Here is a 24339-nt window from a genome sequence, read left to right on the forward strand (position 1 = left end):
CCCACAGTATTGTATTGCCTGTGTTTGGTGTATGTAGTGCTGTGATTTTGCCACAGTATCTTAAGGTTCAAGAATATGGGCCCTTTTCACTTCTTGGATAGCATTACCTTTATATCCTTGAAGTTTTCTGAGGTTTCTATTTTGACTTGTAGGAGGTAGTCTATGTTTTTAAGCATCATAAAACTTTCCAACATAGACTAACTGGATGGACTGTAATCCACTCATTACCCAGCTTCAACAATTACTAACATCCCACCCTTATTTTATCTTCCCCCATTCCTAGAGCATATTGAAGTGTATCTCAGTGTATACATTCATGGATAGCTAAGTGTCTTGTATGTGTGTGCGTGTAGCATGTTTTCATGAGGGGTAGAGAACACTTCTAACTCAGATTGATCTAGGGGCTCCTTAACTTGGTACTCTGTGGAAGAACAGGTGTGTGCACTGGAGGGTGGGGGTGGGGTAGGGTGGAGGCAGAGCAGAGCCTTTATAAGGTGAGGTCAGAACCTGTTTTGTTTTGTTTTTTTCCTATGTGGACCTCACCTTATAAAGGCTCAGTCTCTTGACTGAGCTATCATTTGCTGATGTGTTTCAGCATGTTAAGTCTTCATGGGTACCTTATGACCCAGTGTCACAGTTACCAGAATCTAGCTCAAGGTTGTCTTCAGTTTCAAGTTGCATATGGTAGCAAGAGATTTATTTGGGTTCTTTATTCTTATTTATTTATATCTCTCTCTCTCTGATAAGAGGGGAGAGTAAGTTAACTTTTTATTAGTTGGACTTAGTTAATGGTAAGTATTCCTGTTTATTTAGCTTTGCATTTATTTATTTATTTATTTATTTATTTATTTATTTATTTTTGTGGTTCAGAGGCAATTCTACCACTGATTTTTACAACTTCCCTCCAGAAGACATATTTGCTCTTTAGATATAATTGCTTACTTCACCGACTTCTGTTTAGTTCCACCCATCCCTTTCCTTGGCGCCTATGAGTTTCTTAAAATAATTATTACTCGTTTAAATATCTTTGGTAAGACTATACCGTATTGATTGACCAGTGAGCTGGCTCAGTGGGTAAAGGTGCTTGACGCCAAGCCTAGTTACCCTTGTTTGATCCCTAGGACCCATGTGGTGAAAGGACAGAACTGACAGAACTGTTGAGCTGGGCTTGTAAATGTTTGTTTTATTTTTCCAGCTTCTTTGGCATGAGGCTTGGGGTTCCCTATCCCTGGTGTTTGCAGAATGTCATTGGGCTCTGGAAGGTTTAATCTTTTTTTGGTATGAGAACGTTCTAGGTTACATTAAGTACTTTTCCACCTGTAGTATTTGAACCTGATGGTTGTGGCTGCTTCTAACACATTCTCACTTTTTATAGGTATGCCTTAAATTTTCTCATACAAAGTGGGATTTCTTACTGCATCATGATCATAGCAGGAGTGGAGAGCATGCATCAGTGAGTATTGACTGTGTTCACACAGAAAAACACCTTTCTCTTGAATAGAGTCTGATCAAAATAAATAATAGTCATATCTATTATATCACAATACTCCTGAAGCAGGATGATTTTTTAGGAAGCGGCACAATATAAAATCTTGGTGTGCATCCCTCCCCTGTCAATGTGAGTCAGTTCCAGAGCTCACAGATGACATTTAAGGATGGGTGATTCTTTGACACGAAGACTTGCACTGTGGGGTGTTCAGCAGCACCCCTGGCTCCTATCCGTTACACACCAGGGGAACCCTGAGTTGTGACAAAAGTCAGTGTTCCCAGATTCACTCATAAGGGCAGGATTGTCTCTGTTTAACAGCTGTTGCTTCAGTCTGTAGGTGATTGGCAGTAGAGAACAGAACTAAAGCAAATAGATGGAGACTTAGAAGGCAAATTTATGACTAAGTAATTAATGGGAACTCTGGGAAGGAAACAAGGAAACGGTGTCCCTATTCCTGGCTTACATACAGAAGAAATGGAAGTTGTTTCTCAAGGTAGGGACCCTGAAAGTAGGGACCATACTGAGAGGTAGCCAGCCCCCCACCCCCCAAAAAAAGTGTTTGGTGTGTGGCAAACGTTTAGTATTTACTGAATCAGTGAATGCTGACTTGAGCAATTGTGAGATGCACAGCAGGAGTTGAGTAGGTAGGCAGGCAGGGGTAGGGAGATAGGTAGGCAGGGGCTAGGCTGCAAGTGTACACTTGGGAACAGCATTACATCAAAGGTCCTTGATTGAAAACCCAAGGACAGTCTGCCCACAGATCCTCCTACTGATGACTGTAAGAGTGACGTGTGACATATGGCATATGTACTGGATTTCTGAATTCCTAGAGCAGCAGTTGTGCATAAGAAATCAGACCCTTAGTGTTTGATTAGCACTTTCCTAACTCTAATTTTATTTCGTGTCTTCTGTGTTTGGCATGATCGGTCTTCCCTTCTGTTGTAATATACTGTTTATTGATTAGTCAGGCTTCTCTAGAACAGAAGCTATAGTGTATTGTGTACAAGGGGTTCATTAGAGTGGCTGACACCATCTGAGGCTGGATAGTCCCTCAGTGGACATCTGCATACTGAAGAGCCAGAGAACCTAGTAGTTGGTTAGTGGGAGTAGAGGGAGGCCTCAGAACTCAAGAGACCAGTGATGTGGCTCCAGCCTGAGACTGAGGGCCTGGAGGCCTCCTGGCGGGCCATCGGTGTGAATCCATAATGACACGCTGGAGTGTGATGCCTGCAGATCATGACAGGAGCAACAGACCACTCACTCAGGAAGACCTAGCTCTAGTCTTCTTAGCTGCTTTCTCTATGTTTTTCTGTTGGCAATTGTCAATCCTGTTTGATGGTACTGCCCTCATTTAGTGCAGGTCCCTTCTGATTTGCTGTTCCACATGCCGGTTTTTGGAAATGCCCCAATAGACATATCTAGAAGTGTGCTCTGTGAATCTCCTAAATGTCCCTCAATTCAATCAAGTTGACAAGATTAACCTTCTTCATTTCCTTACACACAACCCATGCTGACTTTTCTCTTCCTTCTGTGAACTAACATTAATTTTGGTAAGAGGAAAAAATATTTTGGTAGTGTTTTGGGTGAAGCAATCATTGTGTCATTACAACCTTATTTTTTTAAAAAAAATTTTAAAGTTTTTTATTTTTGTGTATGTGCGAGCGCCTACATGTGTGGAATGTGTACCATGTGTGTGCAATGCCCACACAGTCCAGAAGAAGGCGTCGGATCCTGTAGAACTGGAGTTAGAGCCATGTGGATGCTGGGAACCAACCCAGATCCTCTGCAAGAGCCATCTCTCCAGCCCCTACAGCCCCATTTACAAAGCCTTGCACAGATAACAGATTCAGGGTGAGTGATTCTTCATAACTGATGAAAAAGGGTTATGTTTCTGACCCAAACAGTAGAAGGAAAAGCATATAGAATTGCTGGAAGCAAGAAGACTTGGATGCTACCACCTAAAGCAAGGGTGATAGGCTTTTGTGTTGGAATAATAGTTCGTATCCCCCCCCCCCCCCCCCCCCGAGACAGGGTTTCTCTGTGTAGCTTTGGAGCCTATCCTGGCACTCGCTCTGGAGACCAGGCTGGCCTCGAACTCACAGAGATCCGCTTGCCTCTGCCTCCTGAGTGCTGGATTAAAGGCGTGCGCCACCAACGCCCGGCAATAGTTCATATATTTAAAAATAAAATTATGCCTTTTCCTGAAAGGCAAGAGTAGTCTGTAGAGTCAACGTCTTAACACTTTAGACTTGCACTGTACGGAACGGTAGCTAACTACATACAGCTCTGCAAGTCAGTCTGTCTGTATCTGTCTGTCTGTCTGTCTATGTATCTATCTGTCGTCTGTCTATCTATTTATGTATCTTATCTGTTATCTATCTATGTATCTGTCATCTATCTATCTATCTATCTATCTATCTATCTATCTATCTATCATCTATCTATCTACTGGTTTTTTGAGACAAGGTTTTTCTGTGTAGCATTGGCTATCCTGGAACTCTCTCTGTAGACCAAGCTGGCCTCAAACTCAGAAATCCATCTGCCTCTGCCTCCCAAGTGCTGGGATTAAAGGTGTGCACCACCACACCTGGCTCAAGCTCTGCTAGTTTTTTTCTTTTTTTTTCAAGACAGGGTTTCTCTGTGTAGCTTTCGAGCCTATCCTGGCACTCACTGTGGAGACCAGGCTGGCCTCGAAGTCACAGAGAGCCACCTGCCTCTGCCTCCCAAGTCCTGGGATTAAAAGCGTGTGCCACCAACGCCCGGCCTCTGTTAGTTTAAATTCATTAAAATTTAAAGTGCATTTTTTTAAAGCCCAGTGTGGCATACATCTTTAATCCCAGCACTCAGGCTGAGGCAGGAGGTTTTTGAGTTTGAGGTCATCTTGGACTACATAAGGCTGTCATAAAAACATAACAAAACAAAAAACCAGAAACCAGTAACAACAAAACACTCAAATAATAATAATAAAATAATAAGCATTAGTCTAATATCAAGAGGTTATCCCTAAGCACATACATGTACATGTGAGCAACATTCAATGGATTCAGGGTGTGTGTGTAGGTATATGTATGTATGTGTATAAAAATAACAATCATGGAAAAAGAGGTTGTAAGTTTGAGAGGGAGGGGACATAGTTGGAGAGCGAGAGGGAGGAGTGGAAATGTTGCAGACTCGATACTCATATGGAATTCTCAAAAAGTAATTGTAATAATAAACTCCAGTACTTCACTCGCAGTAGCTGCACTTCAGGTGCTCCGGAATCACATGTCTGAGGTGTTTGGTGGTGGCTGTGACAGTGCAAACAGAGAGCATTTCCTTTGGTGGTGGCTGTGACAGTGCAAACAGAGAGCATTTCCTTTGGTGGTGGCTGTGACAGTGCAAACAGAGAGCATTTCTCCTGGTGGTGGCTGTGACAGTGCAAACAGAGAGCATTTCTCCTGGTGGTGGCTGTGACAGTGCAAACAGAGAGCATTTCCTCTGGTGGTGGCTGTGACAGTGCAAACAGAGAGCATTTCCTCTGGTGGTGGCTGTGACAGTGCAAACAGAGAGCATTTCCTCTGGTGGTGGCTGTGACAGTGCAGAGAGCATTTCCTCTGGTGGTGATTGTGACAGTGCAAACAGAGAGCATTTCCTTTGGTGGTGGCTGTGACAGTGCAAACAGAGAGCATTTCCTCTGGTGGTGGCTGTGACAGTGCAAACAGAGAGCATTTCTCCTGGTGGTGGCTGTGACAGTGCAAACAGAGAGCATTTCTCCTGGTGGTGGCTGTGACAGTACAAACAGAGAGCATTTCCTCATCCTGCCTCTGCCTCCAGTAGTCTCACTGGGTTACACATCAGCCCTGCCCTGCTTGATTCTTGCCATAGCTTCTGCCTGTCCTCTGTGGTCCTCCCTCATAGAAGCAGAGCTGCTTCCTTGATTGCATGCCAGGAGCAACTGCTGCTGGGCTGTACTTTTTTTTTTTTTTAATTGTTTCATATCTTATTTTTTTTAATTAGTTCAAATCAGGAACAAGCTTGTTTCGCATGTCAATCCCTTCTCCCTTTCCCTCCCCTCACCCCTACCCCTCCTACTCCACCTGACCTACCCCTACCCCATCCACCCTCCACTCTCCAGGCAGGGTAGGGCCCTCAATGGGAGGTCTGTGAGGTCCACCACATCATCCTGGGCTGGGCCCAGGCCCTTCCCCATGTCCAGGGCAAGAGTGCATCCCTTCACGTGGGATGGGCTCTCAAAGGCCCCTCCTATAACAGGGAAAAACACTAATCCACTACTAGGGGCCCCCTGGAGTGCAGGGGCCTCCTCATTGACATCCATGTTCAGGGGTCTGGATCAGTCCTGTACTGGCCGCCCAGACAGCATCTGGGGTCAGTGTGCTCCCCCTTGTTCAGACCAACTGTTTCTGTGGGTTTCTCCAACCTGGTACAGACCCCTTCGATCTTCATTCCTCCCTCTTTGCAACAAAGTTCCAGAGTTCAGTTCAGTGTATATCTGTGGATGTCTGCCTCTGCTTCCATCAGCCACTGGATTAGGGCTCTAGGATGGCATAAACAGTAGTCATCAATCTCATTTTAGGGGAAGGGCACTTAGGTTATCCTCTCCACCATTGCCTGGATTGTCAGTTCCTATCATCCTTGTAGGTCTCTGGAAATCTCCCTAGTGCCAGACCTCTCCTTGGACCTATAATGGTTCCCTGTAATATGGTATCTCTCATCCTGCTCTCCTCCATTCTTCCCCCAACTCAATATTTCTGCTCCTCCATTTCCTCCTCTCCTTTGCTCTTGTCCTGCTCTCATTCTGGCAGATCCCTCTCCCCTACCCTCATGCTCCCAATCATCCCAGGATTTCCTGCCCCCTCCCATTCCTGAGGTTCAAGCATTTATCCCCTAGAGTCCTTCATGTTTCCTAATTTTATAGTAGTCACATATGCATAAAACACAGGGCTGCACATTTTTTTCTCTTTCCCTGGAGGAGGAAGGGATGGGGGCTGGGAGCCTCTTCACCTGGGTCATGGAAGAGGGAAGGAAGAGATCAGGGCTTCTCACACCCCTGTGGGCTCAGGAAGGCATTTTTCCCTCCAGAAGCACCACAGTGTGGGTGGGTCCCATGTACCCTAATGTGCTTTTCAAATGTGCTAAATAAGCTCTTGTGGACATGTGTGGGAACCAGAGTGCCCTTCTTATATTACTTTAAAAAAATTTTTTTTGTGGGGAATTTTGAGTTCCAGAAAGACAGTCTCAAAATTTTACAACACAATACAAGAGAATGACTATTATCTTAATATAAACTGCAGAAATGTAGACTAAAATGGGAATTATAAAGGGTGTTGGTCTTGAGAAGTTAAGCTAAAATATTTTCCTTCTAAGTGATTGTCAACAAAATCAATGACCTGGAGATTAAAATGTGAAAAATGTGAGCACTCACAGGGAAATCACAAATGTGTAAGGTCTCAGTGCTGTGAGGGACACATTCAAGGGCTGTAAGAAAGAGGTTTATGTCACTACCATTGTATTAGGAACACCTTCAAGGAATGTAGGAAAGAGGTTTGTGGTTGCTACTGTTGTACTCTTGACTCCAACACCTTACAGAAGGATTGATTTTTGACTCACGTATTCGGAGGGTTTCAGATCACCATGATGAGGAAAGTCCTGGAGATGTGAGTGTATGACAGAGAGTAATCACATCAGAGCCGGCAGGATGCTGGGGGACTCAGGTCAGAAACAGGGCTTTGACCTCAGAGTCCCGCCCTTTGTTACCAGTAGGTAGGCTCCACCCCCTAAAGATTCCATAGCCTCCCAAACAATGCCAACCAAAGGAATGAATAAGTGTTAAAATATGAACCCATGGGAGACATTTTGGATTCAAACCATAACAGGGTTTTAAATGTCCTATCATGAGACTGAGGTGTACACACCAGTGTGTAGTTAGGGTGTTCATTGCTGTGAAGGGACACCATGACCACAGCAACTCTTAGAAAGAAAACATCTAATTGAGGAGGCTCACTTAACAGTTTCAGAGGTTCAGTACATTTTCACCATAATAGGGAGTATGGCAGTGTGCGGGCAGATATGGCACTGGAGAAATAGCTGAGAGCTTTACATCTTGCAGGCAACAGGAAGTCGGCTGACTTCAGGTGGTATCCTGAGCATAAGAAGCCTCAAAGCCCCACAATGACAGACTTTCTCTAACAAGGCCACACCCACTCCAAAGGCCACACCTCCTGATAGTGCCACTCTCTATGAGATTATGGGGCCAATTACATTCAAACCACCACGCCAGCCTCCACTGTGTCTAGAAGCGGAGAGAATGTCAATCGAAATAAAGGAAGACGAATTTAACCCTGTCTGTGAAATGCTTTCCAGGGCTGCCATAGTGACAGTCTCACTGGGTCTTTAGCCACTGGTGTCATGGCAGAGCCTCCCCAGAGTATTCCATCATTTTCACTGCCATTTACTTTGGGTTTCCCCAGAGCGTGAACTCTTTAGTAGAGTAGTTTGTATGTTTCTCGAGCTTGCACATATAGATAAGAAAGCTCATTTAAAGGAAATGATCTGTTACACTCTGTTCTCTGGAGTGGGCTTTTCTAACTCCTGGTTTTGAATGTTTGTGTTTTTTTTCTGGGTTGGGTTGGGTACTGGTTCCTAGTGTGTACCTATGAGGTATCCAGGAGATCATGGTCCCTCTTGCTAGTGGCCCCAGGTGCCTAACTTAGTGGGGTCAGGTGCTTGCCATGAAGTGAAGTGTTCTCATTCAAGCTGCTTGTTTAACCTTTCTCTATTGGGTTCCCCATAGAAAGGTTCATTCAAAGCAATGGCAAGGAGGGGTAGCGTTAGGGGAGAGAGGCAGTTTTAGCTGATAAAGCCTGTATCACAGGGGCGGGTAGTCCTGGGGTCCACTTTGACATGCCATCTACCATGCTTTCAAGACTCATAAGCGTGGGTTCCTAGATAAAGAATGTTATCTGAATTACACTGACTGTTCTCTCAGTGAGTGGTGATCTTGAAGCTGCCATCTGGTAGGCAGAAGCCTCAAGCCATTTGAAAATGTGTCCTCGTGAAGCTAATTAGCAGTGGTTAGTGGCTCAGCAGTAACTCTGTGGGGAAAACATTAACTTCTCCGAGGGTAATCCTGGGATCCTGTGAGAGACAATAACATGTGGCAGGAAGGGAAGTTGTCCTTGCTTCTGTTTTCCTTAGCGGTCCCTGTGGACCATACAGAAGCTTTTTGCAGTTCTGCAGAAGTCTAGACTCTTTGGGGATCTCTGGTGCTGTCTAAATGCTGGGCTTCAGTTTGGAAACTGAGGTTGGTTTTAGTTAGGGACTACAGGTGCTTTTCCAGTTGGTTCTTAATACTCCACTAATCATAGGTCATGTTGCACAGTTGCTATACCTCAGGCATTGCACCAAGCGCAGTCACCCACTAGAGACAGCCCTCATGTGGGTGTGGCTTCCCCATTCCACCAAGATACCTTTCTGGTCTTGAAAATAATAATCATATGTTACTTAAAATGAAGTAGTTCTAGTAACTAAAGTGATAATATTGTTAGTGAAGTACAAGGATTCTTCTTTGGGCTTTGGGTATATCCAGAAACTAATAGTATTTTTTACACAAGATTCTAATCCTTGGCTGAATATTGGGAAAAAATAAGAGCTCATGTAAGCGTCATAATGGATGATGACAATAAATTCTGTTACTTGTTTTGGTGCCTTACAGTTTTGTTTGGTTTGGTTTTTCGAGACAGAGTTTCTCTGTATTGCTTTGGAGGTTGTCCTGGAACATAACTCACAGAGATCTGTATGCCTCTGCCTTCTCAGTGCTGGGGCTAAAGTTGTGCTCTACCACCACCTGGCAAAACTGGTGTTTATGTCAGCCTCACACAATCTATAGTCATTGAGAGAAAGGTGTCTCAACTGAGAAAATGCCTCTGTAAGACTCAGCTTTGGGCAACCCTGTAGAGCATTTTCTTAATTAGTGGTTGATGGGGAAGGGCCCAACCCATTATAATAGGTGGTGCCATCCCTGGACTGGCGGTCCTGGGTGCTGTAAGAAAGCAACCTGAACAAGCCATGAGGAAAAAGCCAGTAAGCAGCACCCCTCCATGACCTCTGCATCAGCCCCTGACTCAAGGTTCTTGCCCTTGTTCCTGTCCTGACTTCCTTTAGTGATGTGGAAATGTAAGCCAAATAAACCCTTTCCTCCCTGAGTTTCTTTTCATCATGGTGTTTCATTATAGCAATAGTAACCCTAAGACAACTGGGGTCTGTATTGGAGTTTTCTAGGGGAAATAAGCATGGATGATGTGTTATTATTTTCTTTTGAGTTTTAAGCGAGAACTGCCATTGTTTTGGGGGGCTGAGATTGTTAGAAGACTCAAGCCCTCTGTGGTGTGGTGCATCTTGTCTATCCCCCACAGCAGCAACTTTTCTAGTCACTGCAGGGAATGCACAGAACAGGCAAAAGCCTATGGACTGTGACTTTGAACTTGAGCTCAGGTGCTCTATTGAGGGCTTTGTTGTTTTTAAATACCCACTTACCTCTTGGGAGAGATCTGTGATATAGACACAGGTGAGGAGCGGTGGTCTCCTCCTGTGGAGTCCCTTGAACAAGGTCACAGGACACGGACCAGCCTGTGTGAGAGGTCTCAGAGGTGGGGCTCAAGGGGTGTCACTGAGGCAGCATGCTGAGGGGTGTGGAGTTCACTAGATGAATTCTTAACGCCATGAGCAGACACACAGGTAGCCCACAGCGTGGAGGGGCTCAGAGAAACACCAGAGGCAGTATGTCAGGCACTCTGAAGAGAGGATGCAGAGTCTACATGGCACAGCGCAAGCCTGCAGCCAGGCTCTCTGATACCCGGACAGGAGGTGGGGAGAGGGGTGGAGAGCTGGACGTGTGGCCAGCTAGCTATACCCCGTTGGATGTAAACTCACTTCCCCAAGAGAGAAACTCTGGCACCTGGAAGCCCCTTAGCTAGCGATTCACAGATGTTTCTCGGTGGCTGCCTGTCAGGCATCTGAGAAGGGGGCGGGGTGCTGCAGATGTTGTGGCAGCAGGATTCTAGCATAACTTTCTTACACCGTACATGGCTGTGAAAGTCATCCATATTTCTTGGAGTTGTTAATTTGTTTACTGGTTTCCTTTAAAGATTTTTTGTTTGTTTAAACGACAAGATTTTTATTTGCTTACCAGCTAGCATTAACTTCCATATACATCTTTTGGAAGAATATCAGATAACATTGAGATACTGTATTGTGGCTTTTTTTTCTCTTGTTGTTGTTATCAAATTCGTGGGAATATAGCATCTAGGGGCCGTCTAAAATGGATTAACCTTTAACTAAATGCTTGATTAGCAGTGATCTCCAATTCTGGACTCCCAGCTTTATTTAAAACTGTCCAGAATTTGTGAAGCGCTTTGCCTTGAGTATCAAAATTGTAATAAATGCAAACTTTAAAGTAGCATGTTAAAGTTAGTGTATATATATATTGGTTTTTTGAGACAGGGTTTCTCTGTGTAGCTTTGGAGCCTATCCTGACACTCGCTCTGGAGACCAGGCTGGCCTCGAACTCACAGAGATCCACCTGCCTCTGCCTCCCGAGTGCTGGGATTAAAAGCATGCCCCACCAACGCCAGGCTCCAAAAATATAATTTTAAAACAATATAGGAAAAAAATCTAGATTTTTAAAAAAAATATTGCTAGCTTGTCCCACACTCCATATGTGAGTGCTGATAGAAGGAAAGGCAAAGGATAACAGGAAATTGCTAATGACCTAGAAACCTGCCTGGCATTTAGGTAAAAGGGTATTAGAAGGGCAAGCATCTATTTCCCACAATGAAAACACAGCAGCTGTTTAAATGCAATAAGGCCCCGGAAGGAGATGTGATGCCTTTTCTTTTCTGGACCTTGAAATTGGTCCAAGGTGAAACTGAGCTTGAGTGGTTCCGGTCACATAGGGAGGAGATAAAATAGAAGTCCAAGCTGGAACTGGCCCTTTGTCTTCCTGAGTTCTTTCTAATCCTGTCTCCTATGCATATACTGGGGATAGTTTCCTTTAGCAAACTCCAAAGATTAGAAATTTCTAGACTATAGAATACAGGGCACCACCTGCCTTACAGCTCTCTGAGACATCATAGCCTTAAAATGCATAAAACAGGTTTAAATCACATGTTCTTTTTTTCTAGCTGCTTAGGTATTAAAGCACAGAATATCAGTCAGTTCTGTGAAATTATTGTGACTTGAGTTACTCCCTTTACAGGCTGAGGTGGTTCAAGGATTCTGGGTCTTCTGGGTAAACTGAAGGAGGGATGAACAATGATTGTTTGAAAATACTACACTAAGACAGAAGCATGCTATCTTTTGTTTCTTAGTTCTCTCTCTCTCTCTCTCTCTCTCTCTCTCTCTCTCTCTCTCTCTCTCTCTCTCTAAATTTCAGGTGGTCTCAAAAAATTCAGGTGGTCCAGTGATTGTTTTAAAACCAATGTCTGGTTTCTGTGGTCTTTAATTTTGACATCCTCTATGCACATGAACATGTATACACATGCACACATCCAACTCCACCCTCCCCCAAAACGATATTAAGGCAAAAGTACAGATAATTCTTGGGGAATAAAGATGCGGGGTAGAAAGACACAACAGAAGGAAAGACTAACCGTGGATCTTGTTCTCTTGTGGGAGTCTGGTCTTTGGGGTCTTTCCTGGGTAGACAGCCTTCTGCTGTCTTGTGCCATTCTTCATAACCACAGCTTGGGGCATCAGCTCCACACGGTCTTTTTGCTCTCTAGTCTCTTCTGCCTTGCTCTCATCCAAGAGTCAAGCTAGGAAACAGGATAAATCCTCTCTCCTTCCTCCCCCCATGTCACACAACTGCCTTGGCCTCACCTTTTTCTGGGCATTTGAGAGTGTGCCTGGCATGTAGTACGACCCCAGGAGATGGAAGTGATCATTTGCTATTGCTCTGTCCCTCCTGACACCTCGGCCACTGGTTCTCTTCTTTTGTTTTTGTACCCTCTGGTTCCCAGTCCTGCCCTGGCCCGGGCCCTGCTGCTCAGGTGATCTTTCTAAACGTCTGTCTGAACACTGCTCTCTTTTGCTTCAAGCTCTAGATTGGAAGCTTTAGCAGTGGCTTTGTGGCCACCCGGTTTGCCTGTCTGCTCTCAGTTCATAGCCCTGGCTCCTCAGCCTATGCCAGACCAGACCAGGCATAATGAATCATTTGTAGTTCTTTACACAACCCCTACTGTTCAACACTCTGCTCCTCCTTTGTGTTTGCTGGGAACCCCACCCCCATGTGAATTCCTGTTGTCCTTTCCCAGTCCTGTCTGTCTTTGACCCTGGTGAAGTCCTCTCCTCTAGTGGAATGAGTTGCTGCCACTCCGCACAATTGGCAAGGTGCACATGTTATGCTGTGGGAGCATACTTGCTCTCAGGTGGTGTAGCACCACGGCCAACCTTCTTGGTTGATGTGTGAAAATGTCCAGGTTACATAGCTTCTGTAAACTCAGGTTCCTCATTGTTGAGTAATGAGTAATAGGGATAACATTTATGAGAATGTACTGAGAATTTAGTGAGACCCCTGAATTAGTCAGAGTTGTCTAGAGGAACAGAGCTGATAGAATCTAGCTGTCTGTCTGTCTTCCTAGCTTATGTACCATCTACTGCCTGTCTGTCTATCTATGGAATTAATTTATTAGAGTTGCTTACAGGCTGCCTGTGGTCCACCTAGTCCAACAATGGCTGTCTATCAACAGAAAGTCCAAAAATGCAGTAGTTGTTCAGTCTAGGAGGCTGGATGTCTCAGTTGGTTTTCAGTATAAGTTGTAAATCCAAAGAAGTAGGCTCTGATGCCAGTGAAAGAATGAACTTGATAGCAAAAGCAAGGGTCAGCAGGCAAAGAACAAGAGCCCCCTTCTTCTGTGTCCTTTACATAGGCTGCCAGCAGAAGGTGTGGCCCATATTAAAGGTGTATCAAACCAGCTCAGAAGATCCAGATTAAAGTTGGGTCTTCCCATTTCAAAAGATTTAATTAAGAAAAAATCCCTCACAGGTGTATGTAGCCCCTTGGGTTTTAGTTTATTCCAGATATAGTCAAGTTGACAACCAAGAATAGCCATCACAAGTCCACCTTTGTCAACTTGGCACATACACACATTTCCTTAAGTAATGCTTAATTTCCAAATGAAAACAATAACCAGGTCATAATTATGCCTCACATGATATAACCATCCCACATACAAACCACAAATGCATTATAAATTTTAGATTAGGTAGCAATGACCCTTCAGGGACGTTCTTTTAGTATCTCAAAACTTAAATATGATAACTACTGATATTCTCTTAATTGTGTTACGTTACATGATAAAGAAATTGAGGAAAGAAAACACAAATATCTACCTAGACACATTCTTAACAAAACGTGACAGGAACACTTGTGTCACTTCTAGTCCTCTTTTCTGCAAATGGTCATGCGACCTCAGCTGGTATGTATAACCGTTTTCCTTTACTACCTGTTCTGTGTTTCCTCCACCCTCAGAAAGCAACTGAGCAGGTCTTGGCTCTTTTCCTGGAACAGTGACCCACACCTTTATTCCTGAAGCCTTTGTGACCTTTGCCATCCTGCCTGGCTGTTGTAGTTTCCCATTGACTTTAATCACAGGCATGGTAGCATCCAGAGATGTCCTAAAGGATCTCCTGCACTCCAGACATAATCTTTCTTCCCTCCATTGTGGAGAGGCATTCCAATTTGCCCATGGTAATCTGGATCACCCACCCCTCCTAACACTGCTTTTCCTTTCCTAGCCTGTTAGCGAAAGGACATCAGAAGCCCAAAGTGACCAGGGAGAAGTCTGAGCTTCCAGTACAATGGAATGTTTGTTGTTTCTCCTTGCAGGAGTGCTGCCTGCTCTGGAACCAAAACTTCTAGGCCAGGAGAACTTAAGGTCATGGGAACAGAAAGCAGAAGCTTTCCTAGTTAGTCACTAAGGGTGATAGTGAGTGGAACTATTCCTCCTTTTCACTCCTTGATTCCTGGACCTATGGATCCTGGCTATGGGACAAACTGTACCATAGTTTGGATGCTGGTTTAGAGCATATGCTGCTCTCTGGAGAACCCTACCCCAGCCCTCCAGGCTGCTGCCACCTAATTGTCACTGTAACTATGTCTTCAAAAGACCATCCCATCTTTCTGCCAGGCCAGCTGTTTTGGGATGCTGGGGAGCCACGTGTATGTCAGCTCTCCCTTGGCACTCTCCTTTGAAAAGCCACAGCCTCTGTCCCAGTATGTCAGCCTGTATATTTGCCTCCTGTGCTAGACTTTGGTCTTCAGATGACAAAGACTGAAGTTCATTCCATGTCATAGCCTCAGAGCGTCACTAGACAGTGGCATACAACACACCTGTGAAGTGACTGCTTGGGAGATGACCATTTTCTCCTATCTCAAGCCCCAGTTTTGAAGAGGCTCTGACCAGCTCAGTTCTTGCTTAGCTTGATGTGTCATCTCCCATTTCCCATATCTTGGGCCATACGTTTATGTTACGAGCTGAAATAGAGCTGCAAAGAGCTGAAGCTCATGTAGCTGCCCTGGTCTTTGGGCTTTAGAGGACTGTTGGAATTCCATTTCTCCGTCTCTCCCTATTGTCTACCTAGAATTTCCCCAAAGTGTCATAGTGTGGGTTGGCTGGAGTTGGAAGTGGAAGTGTAGCATGGAGGATCAGGCAATGATGGGCCTCCCTGCCTGGAGTCCTGGCTGCCCTGTTTGTTGGGATTGCGATAGAAAGGAGACAGCAAACCCTTTCCAGACATGCTTTCCAGACTCCTGGTTTCCGCAGCATCCAGAATAGGTCGAAACCTGGATTGCTGCTTATGGTTAATTCTGTTTCTCAGCTATTTCAAGACCATGCCATGCTTGTTGGATATAGTTCCTTTATCTGGTGGAATACCATGAGAGGCTGAACAGGAGGCTCTCAACTGGAAGATACTGAGTCTCGATGTGAGTTACAATGTTATTCTTTCCAATGTGAAAGATTAGAGCAATCTGCTTAATGCCTACTGTCCACTTCATTTGCATACTGAAAGAAATCTTGGGAATTTTCTATAAAGAACAAAGTGACTTCATTATGCTACTCAACCAAGTATGGCAATGAAAGTTAAATTTTGATAGGTTTAAATAAAAACCAGGTGGGGTGGTTTGGTTCATTTCTATTGTTGCTAAACAAAGGGAGGAGAGAAAAAATCCATTGGCTGTGTGTCATTGTCATCCTTCCTGGCACCAGAAGTCCTCTGAGCTCCATCCCTTATTTCCATGGGTAGGGATTTGTAAAAGAACAAATGAAATTCCTCACAACTTTGGCTATAACTCCTTGAGATCTTTGTTCCCACTGAGCCAACACCTGGTCAGAAAGGGAGGGCAGATGACCAGCCATCTCTGACTTCCCAGCAAGAGCAGGGGTTCTGAGGAGTGTAAGATTATGGACAGACAGCTCCAGGAAGTAACAGAGCTGCTCTGTGTGTAGATTGGAGAGTTTTGGAATGTAACCACATCTGCTCCTCAGTGAAAAAGTATTCTGTTTCATGTGGGCTTTGCAAATGCGTTGTCCTATTTGTGTGCTGTGCCTTTGCTTTGTCTACTTCCTTAATGAGCTGTCTCTTCCTTCACTCAGTCAACTTCCTTGGTAGGGCTGTCCCTTCACGTTATTGAATTCTTGGTGTTGTGTCCCTTCACACTGTTGACTTCCTTGCTGTCTCTTCATTCAGTGGATTTGGTATGCTATGTCTTTGACTTACACATGGAGAATCTTTTTTGTTTGATGTAGTTCCATTTGTTTTTGCTTTTGTTGACTGTGCTTTTGGGGTCTTAAAAAAGTTTATATAGAACTACCATGTGATCCATAATTCGACTACTAGATACACACCCAAAAGAAACAAGATGCCTGTGTTTGTTGCAGCATGATTCACAGCAGCCAAAACATGAAACCAGCATGAGTCCATACAACAGGTGAATGGGCAAAGAAAACACAGTGTGTATGCACAGCGGAATATATTTAACTGTGAGAAGATAAGATCCAGTCATTTGTGCCAACATACATGAATCTAGAAGACATTTTAACCTGTCTATGCACAGAAAGACAAATCCCACTGATGTCACTCAAGTGGAATAAACAGATACTCTCATGGGTGGCAAGAGTTAAAAAGGGTTATGTGCAGCTGTGAGTTAGGTGGAGATTGATGCCGAGTTTCTGTTAGGTAGCTGGAGTAGGTTTTGATGTTCTGTTATCCAGGAGCTTAACTCTGCTGAATATCTCCACATAGCTGGATGAAAGCGTTTTTGAGTGTTTTTACCACAGAGAAATGATAAATGTGTGAGATGATCAATATGCTAAATATTTTTATTATACAATATATGCATGCATCGAAATACTACACTATACCATATAAAAATTATCTATCAATTGAAAACAATAAGCAACCAGAAAATAAAGTCGGATCGTGCTGTGTGCAAGTTACTTGGTTACTGTGTTAAAAAACACCATGACCAAATGAGACTTACAGAACAGTTTATTTTGGCTTGTGGTTCCAGCGGTAGAGTTCACAATGGTGGTTGAGCATGGCAGCAGGTGGCCAGAACAGGAGCTGAGGGAGGGAACTGGAAATAGAATGAGATCATAAACTCTCAAAGCCCGCCTCCCCATGACATACTTCCTCTAGCAAGACTCCATGTCCTAAAAGTTCTATAACCTCCCTCAAACAATTCAAACCACCACAAGGAGGGATTGTTGATCTTCATGAAGGGAACAGCAGCATTCTCAAGTGCCTAGGAGCCCAAGGAAAGGTCCATGGGGACTTGGCCCTGACTGGCTTCCCTGGTTCTGGTAAAGGAGTGATTAATACCTGAAGGTCTTGTCTATTAGTGCAGTTAAGACAGGACACCTTTGTATGCCCTGAGCTGGGTTTACTCTCCGGTGAGGCCTGGCAGTGTTCCTATAGCTTACCTTCCCTGGAGCAGATAGCTTCTGACTTGCAGGTCCATGATGGAAGTCTAATTTATTTCCCATGGAAATAGTTTCCATGTTAGTCAACAAAACCCATTTCAAATTGATAGATGGGCATGCATTTGAGTAGAAGTCAGTACATTTCTTCCCCAACCTCCAAACAGCTATCAAGCAAACTGGAACCTATCAAAACCATGTTTGTGCTCTGGAATTTGACCAAAAGCAAACTACAATCTGAGAAGCATTTATTTATAAGAAACTGCCGACTTTCACGTTGCAACAGTGGAGATCTGTTGTGTTCTTGCTTAGTTTTGACCAGTTCCCACCCTGTCAGTTCTACCAGGACAGGCCTGTCCGCTCATGTAAATAGCACCTTTGTTTCTGACTCCATTTGGAGTAGGGGGTAGAATACGCTCTGCAGAGGCTAATAGAGAATGCCCACATCTAGCATGGGTTTGGAGCATTAGGGAAATGAGGTTCCCAAGGGGACCTGTCCCCACACATTCTTGGCTGACGGGAGAAGGCTTTAAAGGCCCTGGAAAGAAAGAACTGGACTGAATTGAAAGCTGTTTGTACATCATTTGTGGGTGACTTGACAGATAGGACAGGGACATGATACTCAAGGAAAATGCCCAGTTAGAGTTACTGTACTCACAAATCTGGCATATGCATTTGAAGAATGATGGTTTCTGGCATTCTTATTTTTTAAATTTTTTTCAGATTTTTTATTTGAATTAGAAACAAGATTGTTTTGCATGACAATCCCAGTTCCCTTCTCCCTCCCATCCTCCCCTACCACCCCCCCCAACTAAAACCCTATCTATCACATATCCTTTCTGCTCTCCCTGGGATGGTGAGGCCTTCCATAGGGTGTCATCAAAGTCTGTCATATCCTTTGGGATAGGGCCTAGGCCCACCCCCATGTGTCTTGGCTCAGGGAGTATTCCTCTATGTGGAATGGGCTCCCAAAGTCCACACCTTTGCTAGGGATAAGTACTGAACTACTACAGGAGGTCCTGTAGATTTCCGAGGTTTCCTCAATGAAATCCATATTACCGGGGTCTGGATTAGTCCCATGCTGGTTTCCCAGCTATCAGTCTGGGGAGCAAGAGTTCCCCAATGTTCAGGTCAGTTGTTTCTGTAGGTTTCACCAGCCTGGTCTGGACCCCTTTGCTTCACTGGTCCTTCTCTGCATCTGGATTCCAGTTCAGTTCAGTTCAGTGATAAGTTGTGGGTGTCTGCTTCTACTTCCACCAGCTGCTGGATATGGGCTATCGGGTGGCATATAAGTCAGTCATCAGTCTCATTATCAGGGGAGGGCATTTAAGGTAGCATCTCCTCTGTTGCTTAGATTGTTAGCTGGTGTCATCTTTGTAGATCTCCAGACATTTCCCTAGTGCCTGATTTCTCTGTAAACCTAAAATGTCTCCCCCTATTATGGTATCTCCATTCTTGTTATCTTCTATTCTTCCCCTGACTCAACCTTTCTGCTCCCTCATGTCCTCTGCATCCCTCCTCTTCTCCCCTTTTCTTTCTCCTAGCTTCCTCCCCCCTCTTTCTGCTCTCAATTTGCTCAGGGGATCTTGACCCTTTTGACATCCTTATTTTAACATCAAACATCTGCAGATTTAAGACCTGACGTAGGAGAAATGTGGACTGCCCTCACTAAGACCATCACAGTGGAACATTTTAAATGATTTTATTTACTTTTATTTCAGTGCATTGGTGTTTCACCTGCATGTATGTCTGTGTGAGGGTGTAGGATCATCTTAGTTGGAGTTACAGATCATTCTGAGCTACCATGTGGGTGTTGGGAATTGAACTCAGGACCTCTGGAAGAACAGCCGGTGCTCTTAACCTCTGAGCCATCTCTCCAGCCCTCAGTGGATGTTTTGAAAACAGCAGATGAGGTTGAGAAATAACAGTTCTTCAGAAAGAATAGCCTGGTGGTGCACACCTTTAATCTCAGCAGGTGGCCTGGTCTACAAAGTGAGTTCCAGGACAGCCAAAGAAACCCTGTCTAGAAAAACCAAAACAACAACAAAAGCCAGAAAGATTAGAAGCCTGAATGAAGGCAAATGCCATATGTATCCCAAATTGCTGAGAGAAAAATGTCAGTCACAACTTCCACTATCCATCAAAAAGAATGGTGTGGAATAAGGAAATTCCAGCTAAACAACGATCTGACCTACAAGAAATTCTAAAGGAAGTTCTTCTGTTTGAAGGAGAATGTGTAGAGAGCCGAGTCTGAAGGACTGCTTAAGGACCCTCAGGAATAGCAAATAGATGTGAATAGGTCAGTAGGAAAGACAGCAAGCAGGTGCTTTCTCTTCCCTCAGTTTTGTTAGGCTGTATTTTTAGGACTGTAATATTGTAATATTGTAATATCAATAGTAATCCTAATTGTGAAATTGTAATGTCCATATAGATGACAATGATAGCATAAGGAATGGGAATGGGGACCATACTGGTTACAAACTTAATTTTGTCATAATTCACTCAGACTTAATGTGAAATACACTATGAGAAAAGAGCCAGGTATTGTCCCTCCAGTCATTACTAAACAGGTAAGGAAAAAAAAAATGACTTGAAAATCTCAAAAGGGGGAAGCCAGACAGGGTGGAGTAATTTTAGAACTTGGGAGGCTGAGGCAGGAAGATCATTAGTTTGAGGCTAGCCTTAGCTACATAGTAAATTTGAAGTCATCTTGGGCTACTTAGTGAGACCCTGTCTCACTACATATATGCATACATACATATATAGAAACAAAAGACAATAAAGAGATTAAATTAAAATATTATAGTACCAAATGACAAAAGAAGCCCATAAAAGAAGAATGAAGAAGTCCTGGGATATGGCTAACCTAATGATCAAATGTCAGTGTGGTATTAGAGATTATAAGACTATAAGACTGTAGATTAAAAACAGATCTAACATTGTGCTGTCTACAAGAAACACACTAAGTGAAAAAGGACGGTTAGGTTGAATGGGACATCATGGAAATGGGCATATGCCTTTTAGAAAAGACAACCATGTTGAATAAATGAGATTGACAAAGCTGTAGAAACGACAGTCGGCCTGCAAAATCAACTCTATTTCTATATGCTACAAGTTAAAGTTCCATAAAAACCGTTCCATCCACATAACATCCAAAAGAATAATTAAAAACACTTAAGAATAAATGTAAAGAACAACTTTCAAACTACTAGCAAGCACCCTTTAGAGCAGTGGTTCCCAACATTCCTAAAGCTGCCATCCTTTAGTACAGGTCCTCATGCTGTGCTGACCCCCAACCATAACATTATTTTCATTGTTACTTCATAACTGTAATGTTGCTACTGTTATGAATTATAGGGTAAATATCTGATGTGCCGGATATCTGCTGTGTGATCCCCATGGCCCCTGTGTGTGGGGCGGGTCACAACCCACAGGTTGAGAACTGCTCCTGTAGTGAGAGCAAAGATGAAATAGTCGTCTGTACTCATGGGTCGGAAGACTTCCTATTGTTAAGACTGTTTATCATGAGGCTGACTGTTCTACCCAATTGATCTGTAGGTTCAATTCAGTCCTTAGTACTGTCACCAACAAAAACACTGTCAGAGTTTCTGGGTAGAAACTGACAAGTTGATCTGAAAATGTATATGGAAATAGAAGGACCCAGCATAACTATTTGAAAGAGGTCACCAGACTGAAGAACTGCCCATCTCAGTCTCTCAGCTTACCCTAATGTAGGGATCAGGGCAGTGAGGCATGTGTGAGGACAGGCACACACACCATTGGAACAGACAGAGAGTATAAAACTACACCCTTGTGTCAAAGGGTGGTAAAAAGACAGTCTTTGTAACCAGTGGTGTAGTGACAAGTGGATATCTCTGAAAGTGACAGTGACTTGCCACATGCCCCAGAAATTCTTCTGCTGTGGTTTTCCCCAAGAGAAAGGAAAGTATATGTCTATGCATGGTGTTGCATTTGGGACAGCCAGAAGCTGGAAATGACCTAAATGTTCCATTGCTTTGTGCATGGATAGGCAAGGTGTGCAGTGTCCAGACAGTGGAGTACTGCCCCAGTAAAAAAGGGAGTAAACATGCATTCTGCAGTGTGGACAGGCCTCGGGAGCATAAGGCAAAGGAACAGACACAAAAGGCTGAATGCTGCACTGTTCTACTGAGATGGAAATCTAGAGACAGAGAGTGATCAGTGGATGGCTGGGCTCGGTGGATACTCGGCGGATGCTGGTGCTTACCTGCAGGCCCTACCATCCGGGATGTCCTGAGCCCCCACTACTTTACACATCTGGTGAAAAGTACTGAATTGCAGACTTGGGAGGTGATCTGTGTAATGTGTCAGCCTTAGCTAAATAAAGCTGTTTAATAAAAAGCCTATTGTATTTAGGCTTCTAAGATCCTTTAGGCTTCCAGGCAGTGAGCTCCATAATTAATTGTTCAGCCTCCTTACTGGCAGGAGCCAAAATTCAGTTTGTCCAAATAATCTTAGTTGGTGAGGACATGTTCTGCCATGAAGAAAAAACCCCAACTAATTATTTGGGCAAAAGAGTAGAATTAGGAAATCAGTATTCTGTTGAGCAGTGGTGGCGCATGCCTTTAATCTCAGCACTTGGGAGGCAGAAGCAGGTGGATCTCTGAGTTGGAGGCCAGCCTGGTCTACAGAGGGAGTTGCAGGACAGGCTCCAAAGCTACACACAGAAACCATGTCTCAAAAAAACAAAAAACAAAAAACAAAAACAAAACAAAACAAAAAAGAGAAAAGAAAAAGAAAAAAAAAGAAAGAAAAAAATCAGTATTCTGTAACTATTAATGAAATAATTTAACTCAAGCAAAGTAATCGCATACAGCTTTGTTTGGATGTCAACTCAAAAAACAAACAAGTGAACAACAACAACAAAAGCCCAAACCAAAAAACAAAACAACCAAACAACTTTGAGACAAGGAATTTGAAAGTAAATCAGATGACACAAAGAAATTGTGCTGATTGATTTAGATCCAATATTGACTTTACAGTCTCGTCAAAGGAGAAAACCATCTGATTAGAGATGTGTTCTGCAGAATTTACAGCAACAGTGGTGCCGACCTCTGGAATTTGATCGTAGATGCTGCAGAAAGAGTAGACTAAAAATGGTAATTGTTGTTTAGCTAGGTGATAGGGACATGGGTGACCATGACCCTTTTCCTAGTGCATGGTTGTGTAGTATTGCTTATGTGTTATCATTTTGCCACTTCACAAGATATTAGCTTGAGGCCATTAAAAGTCCTGCTGGGGAAAGAGGACCAGCCTTGTCTTCACTGAGATGATTGGAGTCCAGCCACACAAGGCCAGGGCATGAGACACTGTGTAGGAAATGCTGGGTCTCTTGACCAAGGTGGGGTCTTCGGGGAGGAAAAGGGTTGAAGCAGCAAAAGCCATGCAACCGATGCTATTCATCCAGCATCGAACATACCAGCTCTAAAGCAGATTTGGCGATTGGGAGAGTTGGAATGATGTCTCAGGAAAGGTGAAATTCTATAAAAATGGAAAAGTGGAGATCATTAACTCAAAGCAAAAAGTAGAGTTATTATTTAATATAACAGGATCTGATTATTGTCCCCCAACGACAAGATGCTTCCTGAGAACGAGTGGTTGTGCACTTTCATTGCCCTTAACTGAGGTCACACACTTAGTAAGGCCAGCCATTCCCTGTGGCCTCTTGCTGTAAATACAAGATCTGTAGGGCGGCAGAGGTATACAGTTTGACTCTGCCTCAAATACAAACAAACAACAACCAAACAAAAAACAAACAAATCCGAAACACCTGCAATAGTCACTAGTATAGTTTGGAATATGTCTTTATTTCTTTTCCTGTTGCCATGGTTGGTATGATAAAATGCTCCAACAAAAGTAATGTAAGGGCAAGAAAAAGGAGGGGTTATTTTAGCTTATGGTTCAGAATATAGTTCATCATGGTGGGGAATCAAGGCAGCAGGGACTTGAAGTAGCTAGTCACATGACACACATACACAGGGACAGGGAGGAAGGTAGTGCTGACTGTCCTTTCTCTGTTCTATGTAGTTGAGGATCCCCCATACCATGGAATGGTCCCATCATGATTTACATGGGTCTTCTGGGGCTGGAGAGATGGCTCAGTGTTTAAGAGCACTGGCTGAACTTCCGAGGACCCATATTAAATTCCCAGCACCCACGTGGTGGCTTACAGCTATCTATAACTACACATGTATGCATCTATACAGCTTGAAAAAGGAACCTTTCCCCCAAAGAGATAACTGGTAAATTGATAAGCTTTGAGGTGCCGAGAAATTATCCTCTTGGCTGTGTACTGTGACTCACGTGTGTTTTCCTGACTGTCCACAGCAATTCTGTAATCAAAGCTAGTTGTTTGATATTTTTAAGCTATATATTTCCTGCATTTCCTTTCTCTAGTAAATCCGAAAGGGTGTATTAAGGGTTTCTGTCCACCCCACAGAAGGAAATGAAAACCCAGTAGAAAACCATTCCCATTGTAAGAGAAAAGAAAGAGGCCACTTACTATACATTAAATTCTAAACATAGACAATAAATGAGTAGTGAGGTAATGTATTAGGGTTCTCTAGAGGCATAGAACTTATACAGCAAATCCTCTGTCTGCCTATTTAGAAAGGGGATTTACTAGAGTGACTTACAGGCTATGCTCTAACTAGTCCAACAATGGCTGTCTACCAACAGAACGTCCAGGAATCAATAGTTGTTCAGTCCACGTGGCTGGACGTCTCAGCTGGTCTTCAGTATACACTGGAATCCTGAAGAAGTAGGCTCTAAAGCCAGTGAAGGAATGGACTTGCTAGTGAGAGCAGGAGCAAGCAGAGAGAGAGAGAGACAGAC

The 24339-nt window shown here is 43.7% G+C and overlaps 1 protein-coding gene across 1 annotated transcript in view; it reads left to right on the top strand.

Moving 5' to 3' along the window:
• The window catches only part of Mboat2 (membrane bound O-acyltransferase domain containing 2), a 122174-nt gene that overhangs the window by 37489 nt on the left and 60346 nt on the right, over positions 1 to 24339 (top strand). The window contains exon 3 of the mRNA XM_027424701.2: positions 1376 to 1453. Within this exon, the coding sequence (XP_027280502.1) occupies positions 1376 to 1453 (78 nt within the window). The remainder of the gene's footprint in view (positions 1 to 1375; positions 1454 to 24339) is intronic.

Source organism: Cricetulus griseus, chromosome 7 (genome assembly GCF_003668045.3).
Source record: "Cricetulus griseus strain 17A/GY chromosome 7, alternate assembly CriGri-PICRH-1.0, whole genome shotgun sequence".
In the NCBI taxonomy this organism is placed as follows: Eukaryota; Metazoa; Chordata; class Mammalia; order Rodentia; family Cricetidae; genus Cricetulus; species Cricetulus griseus.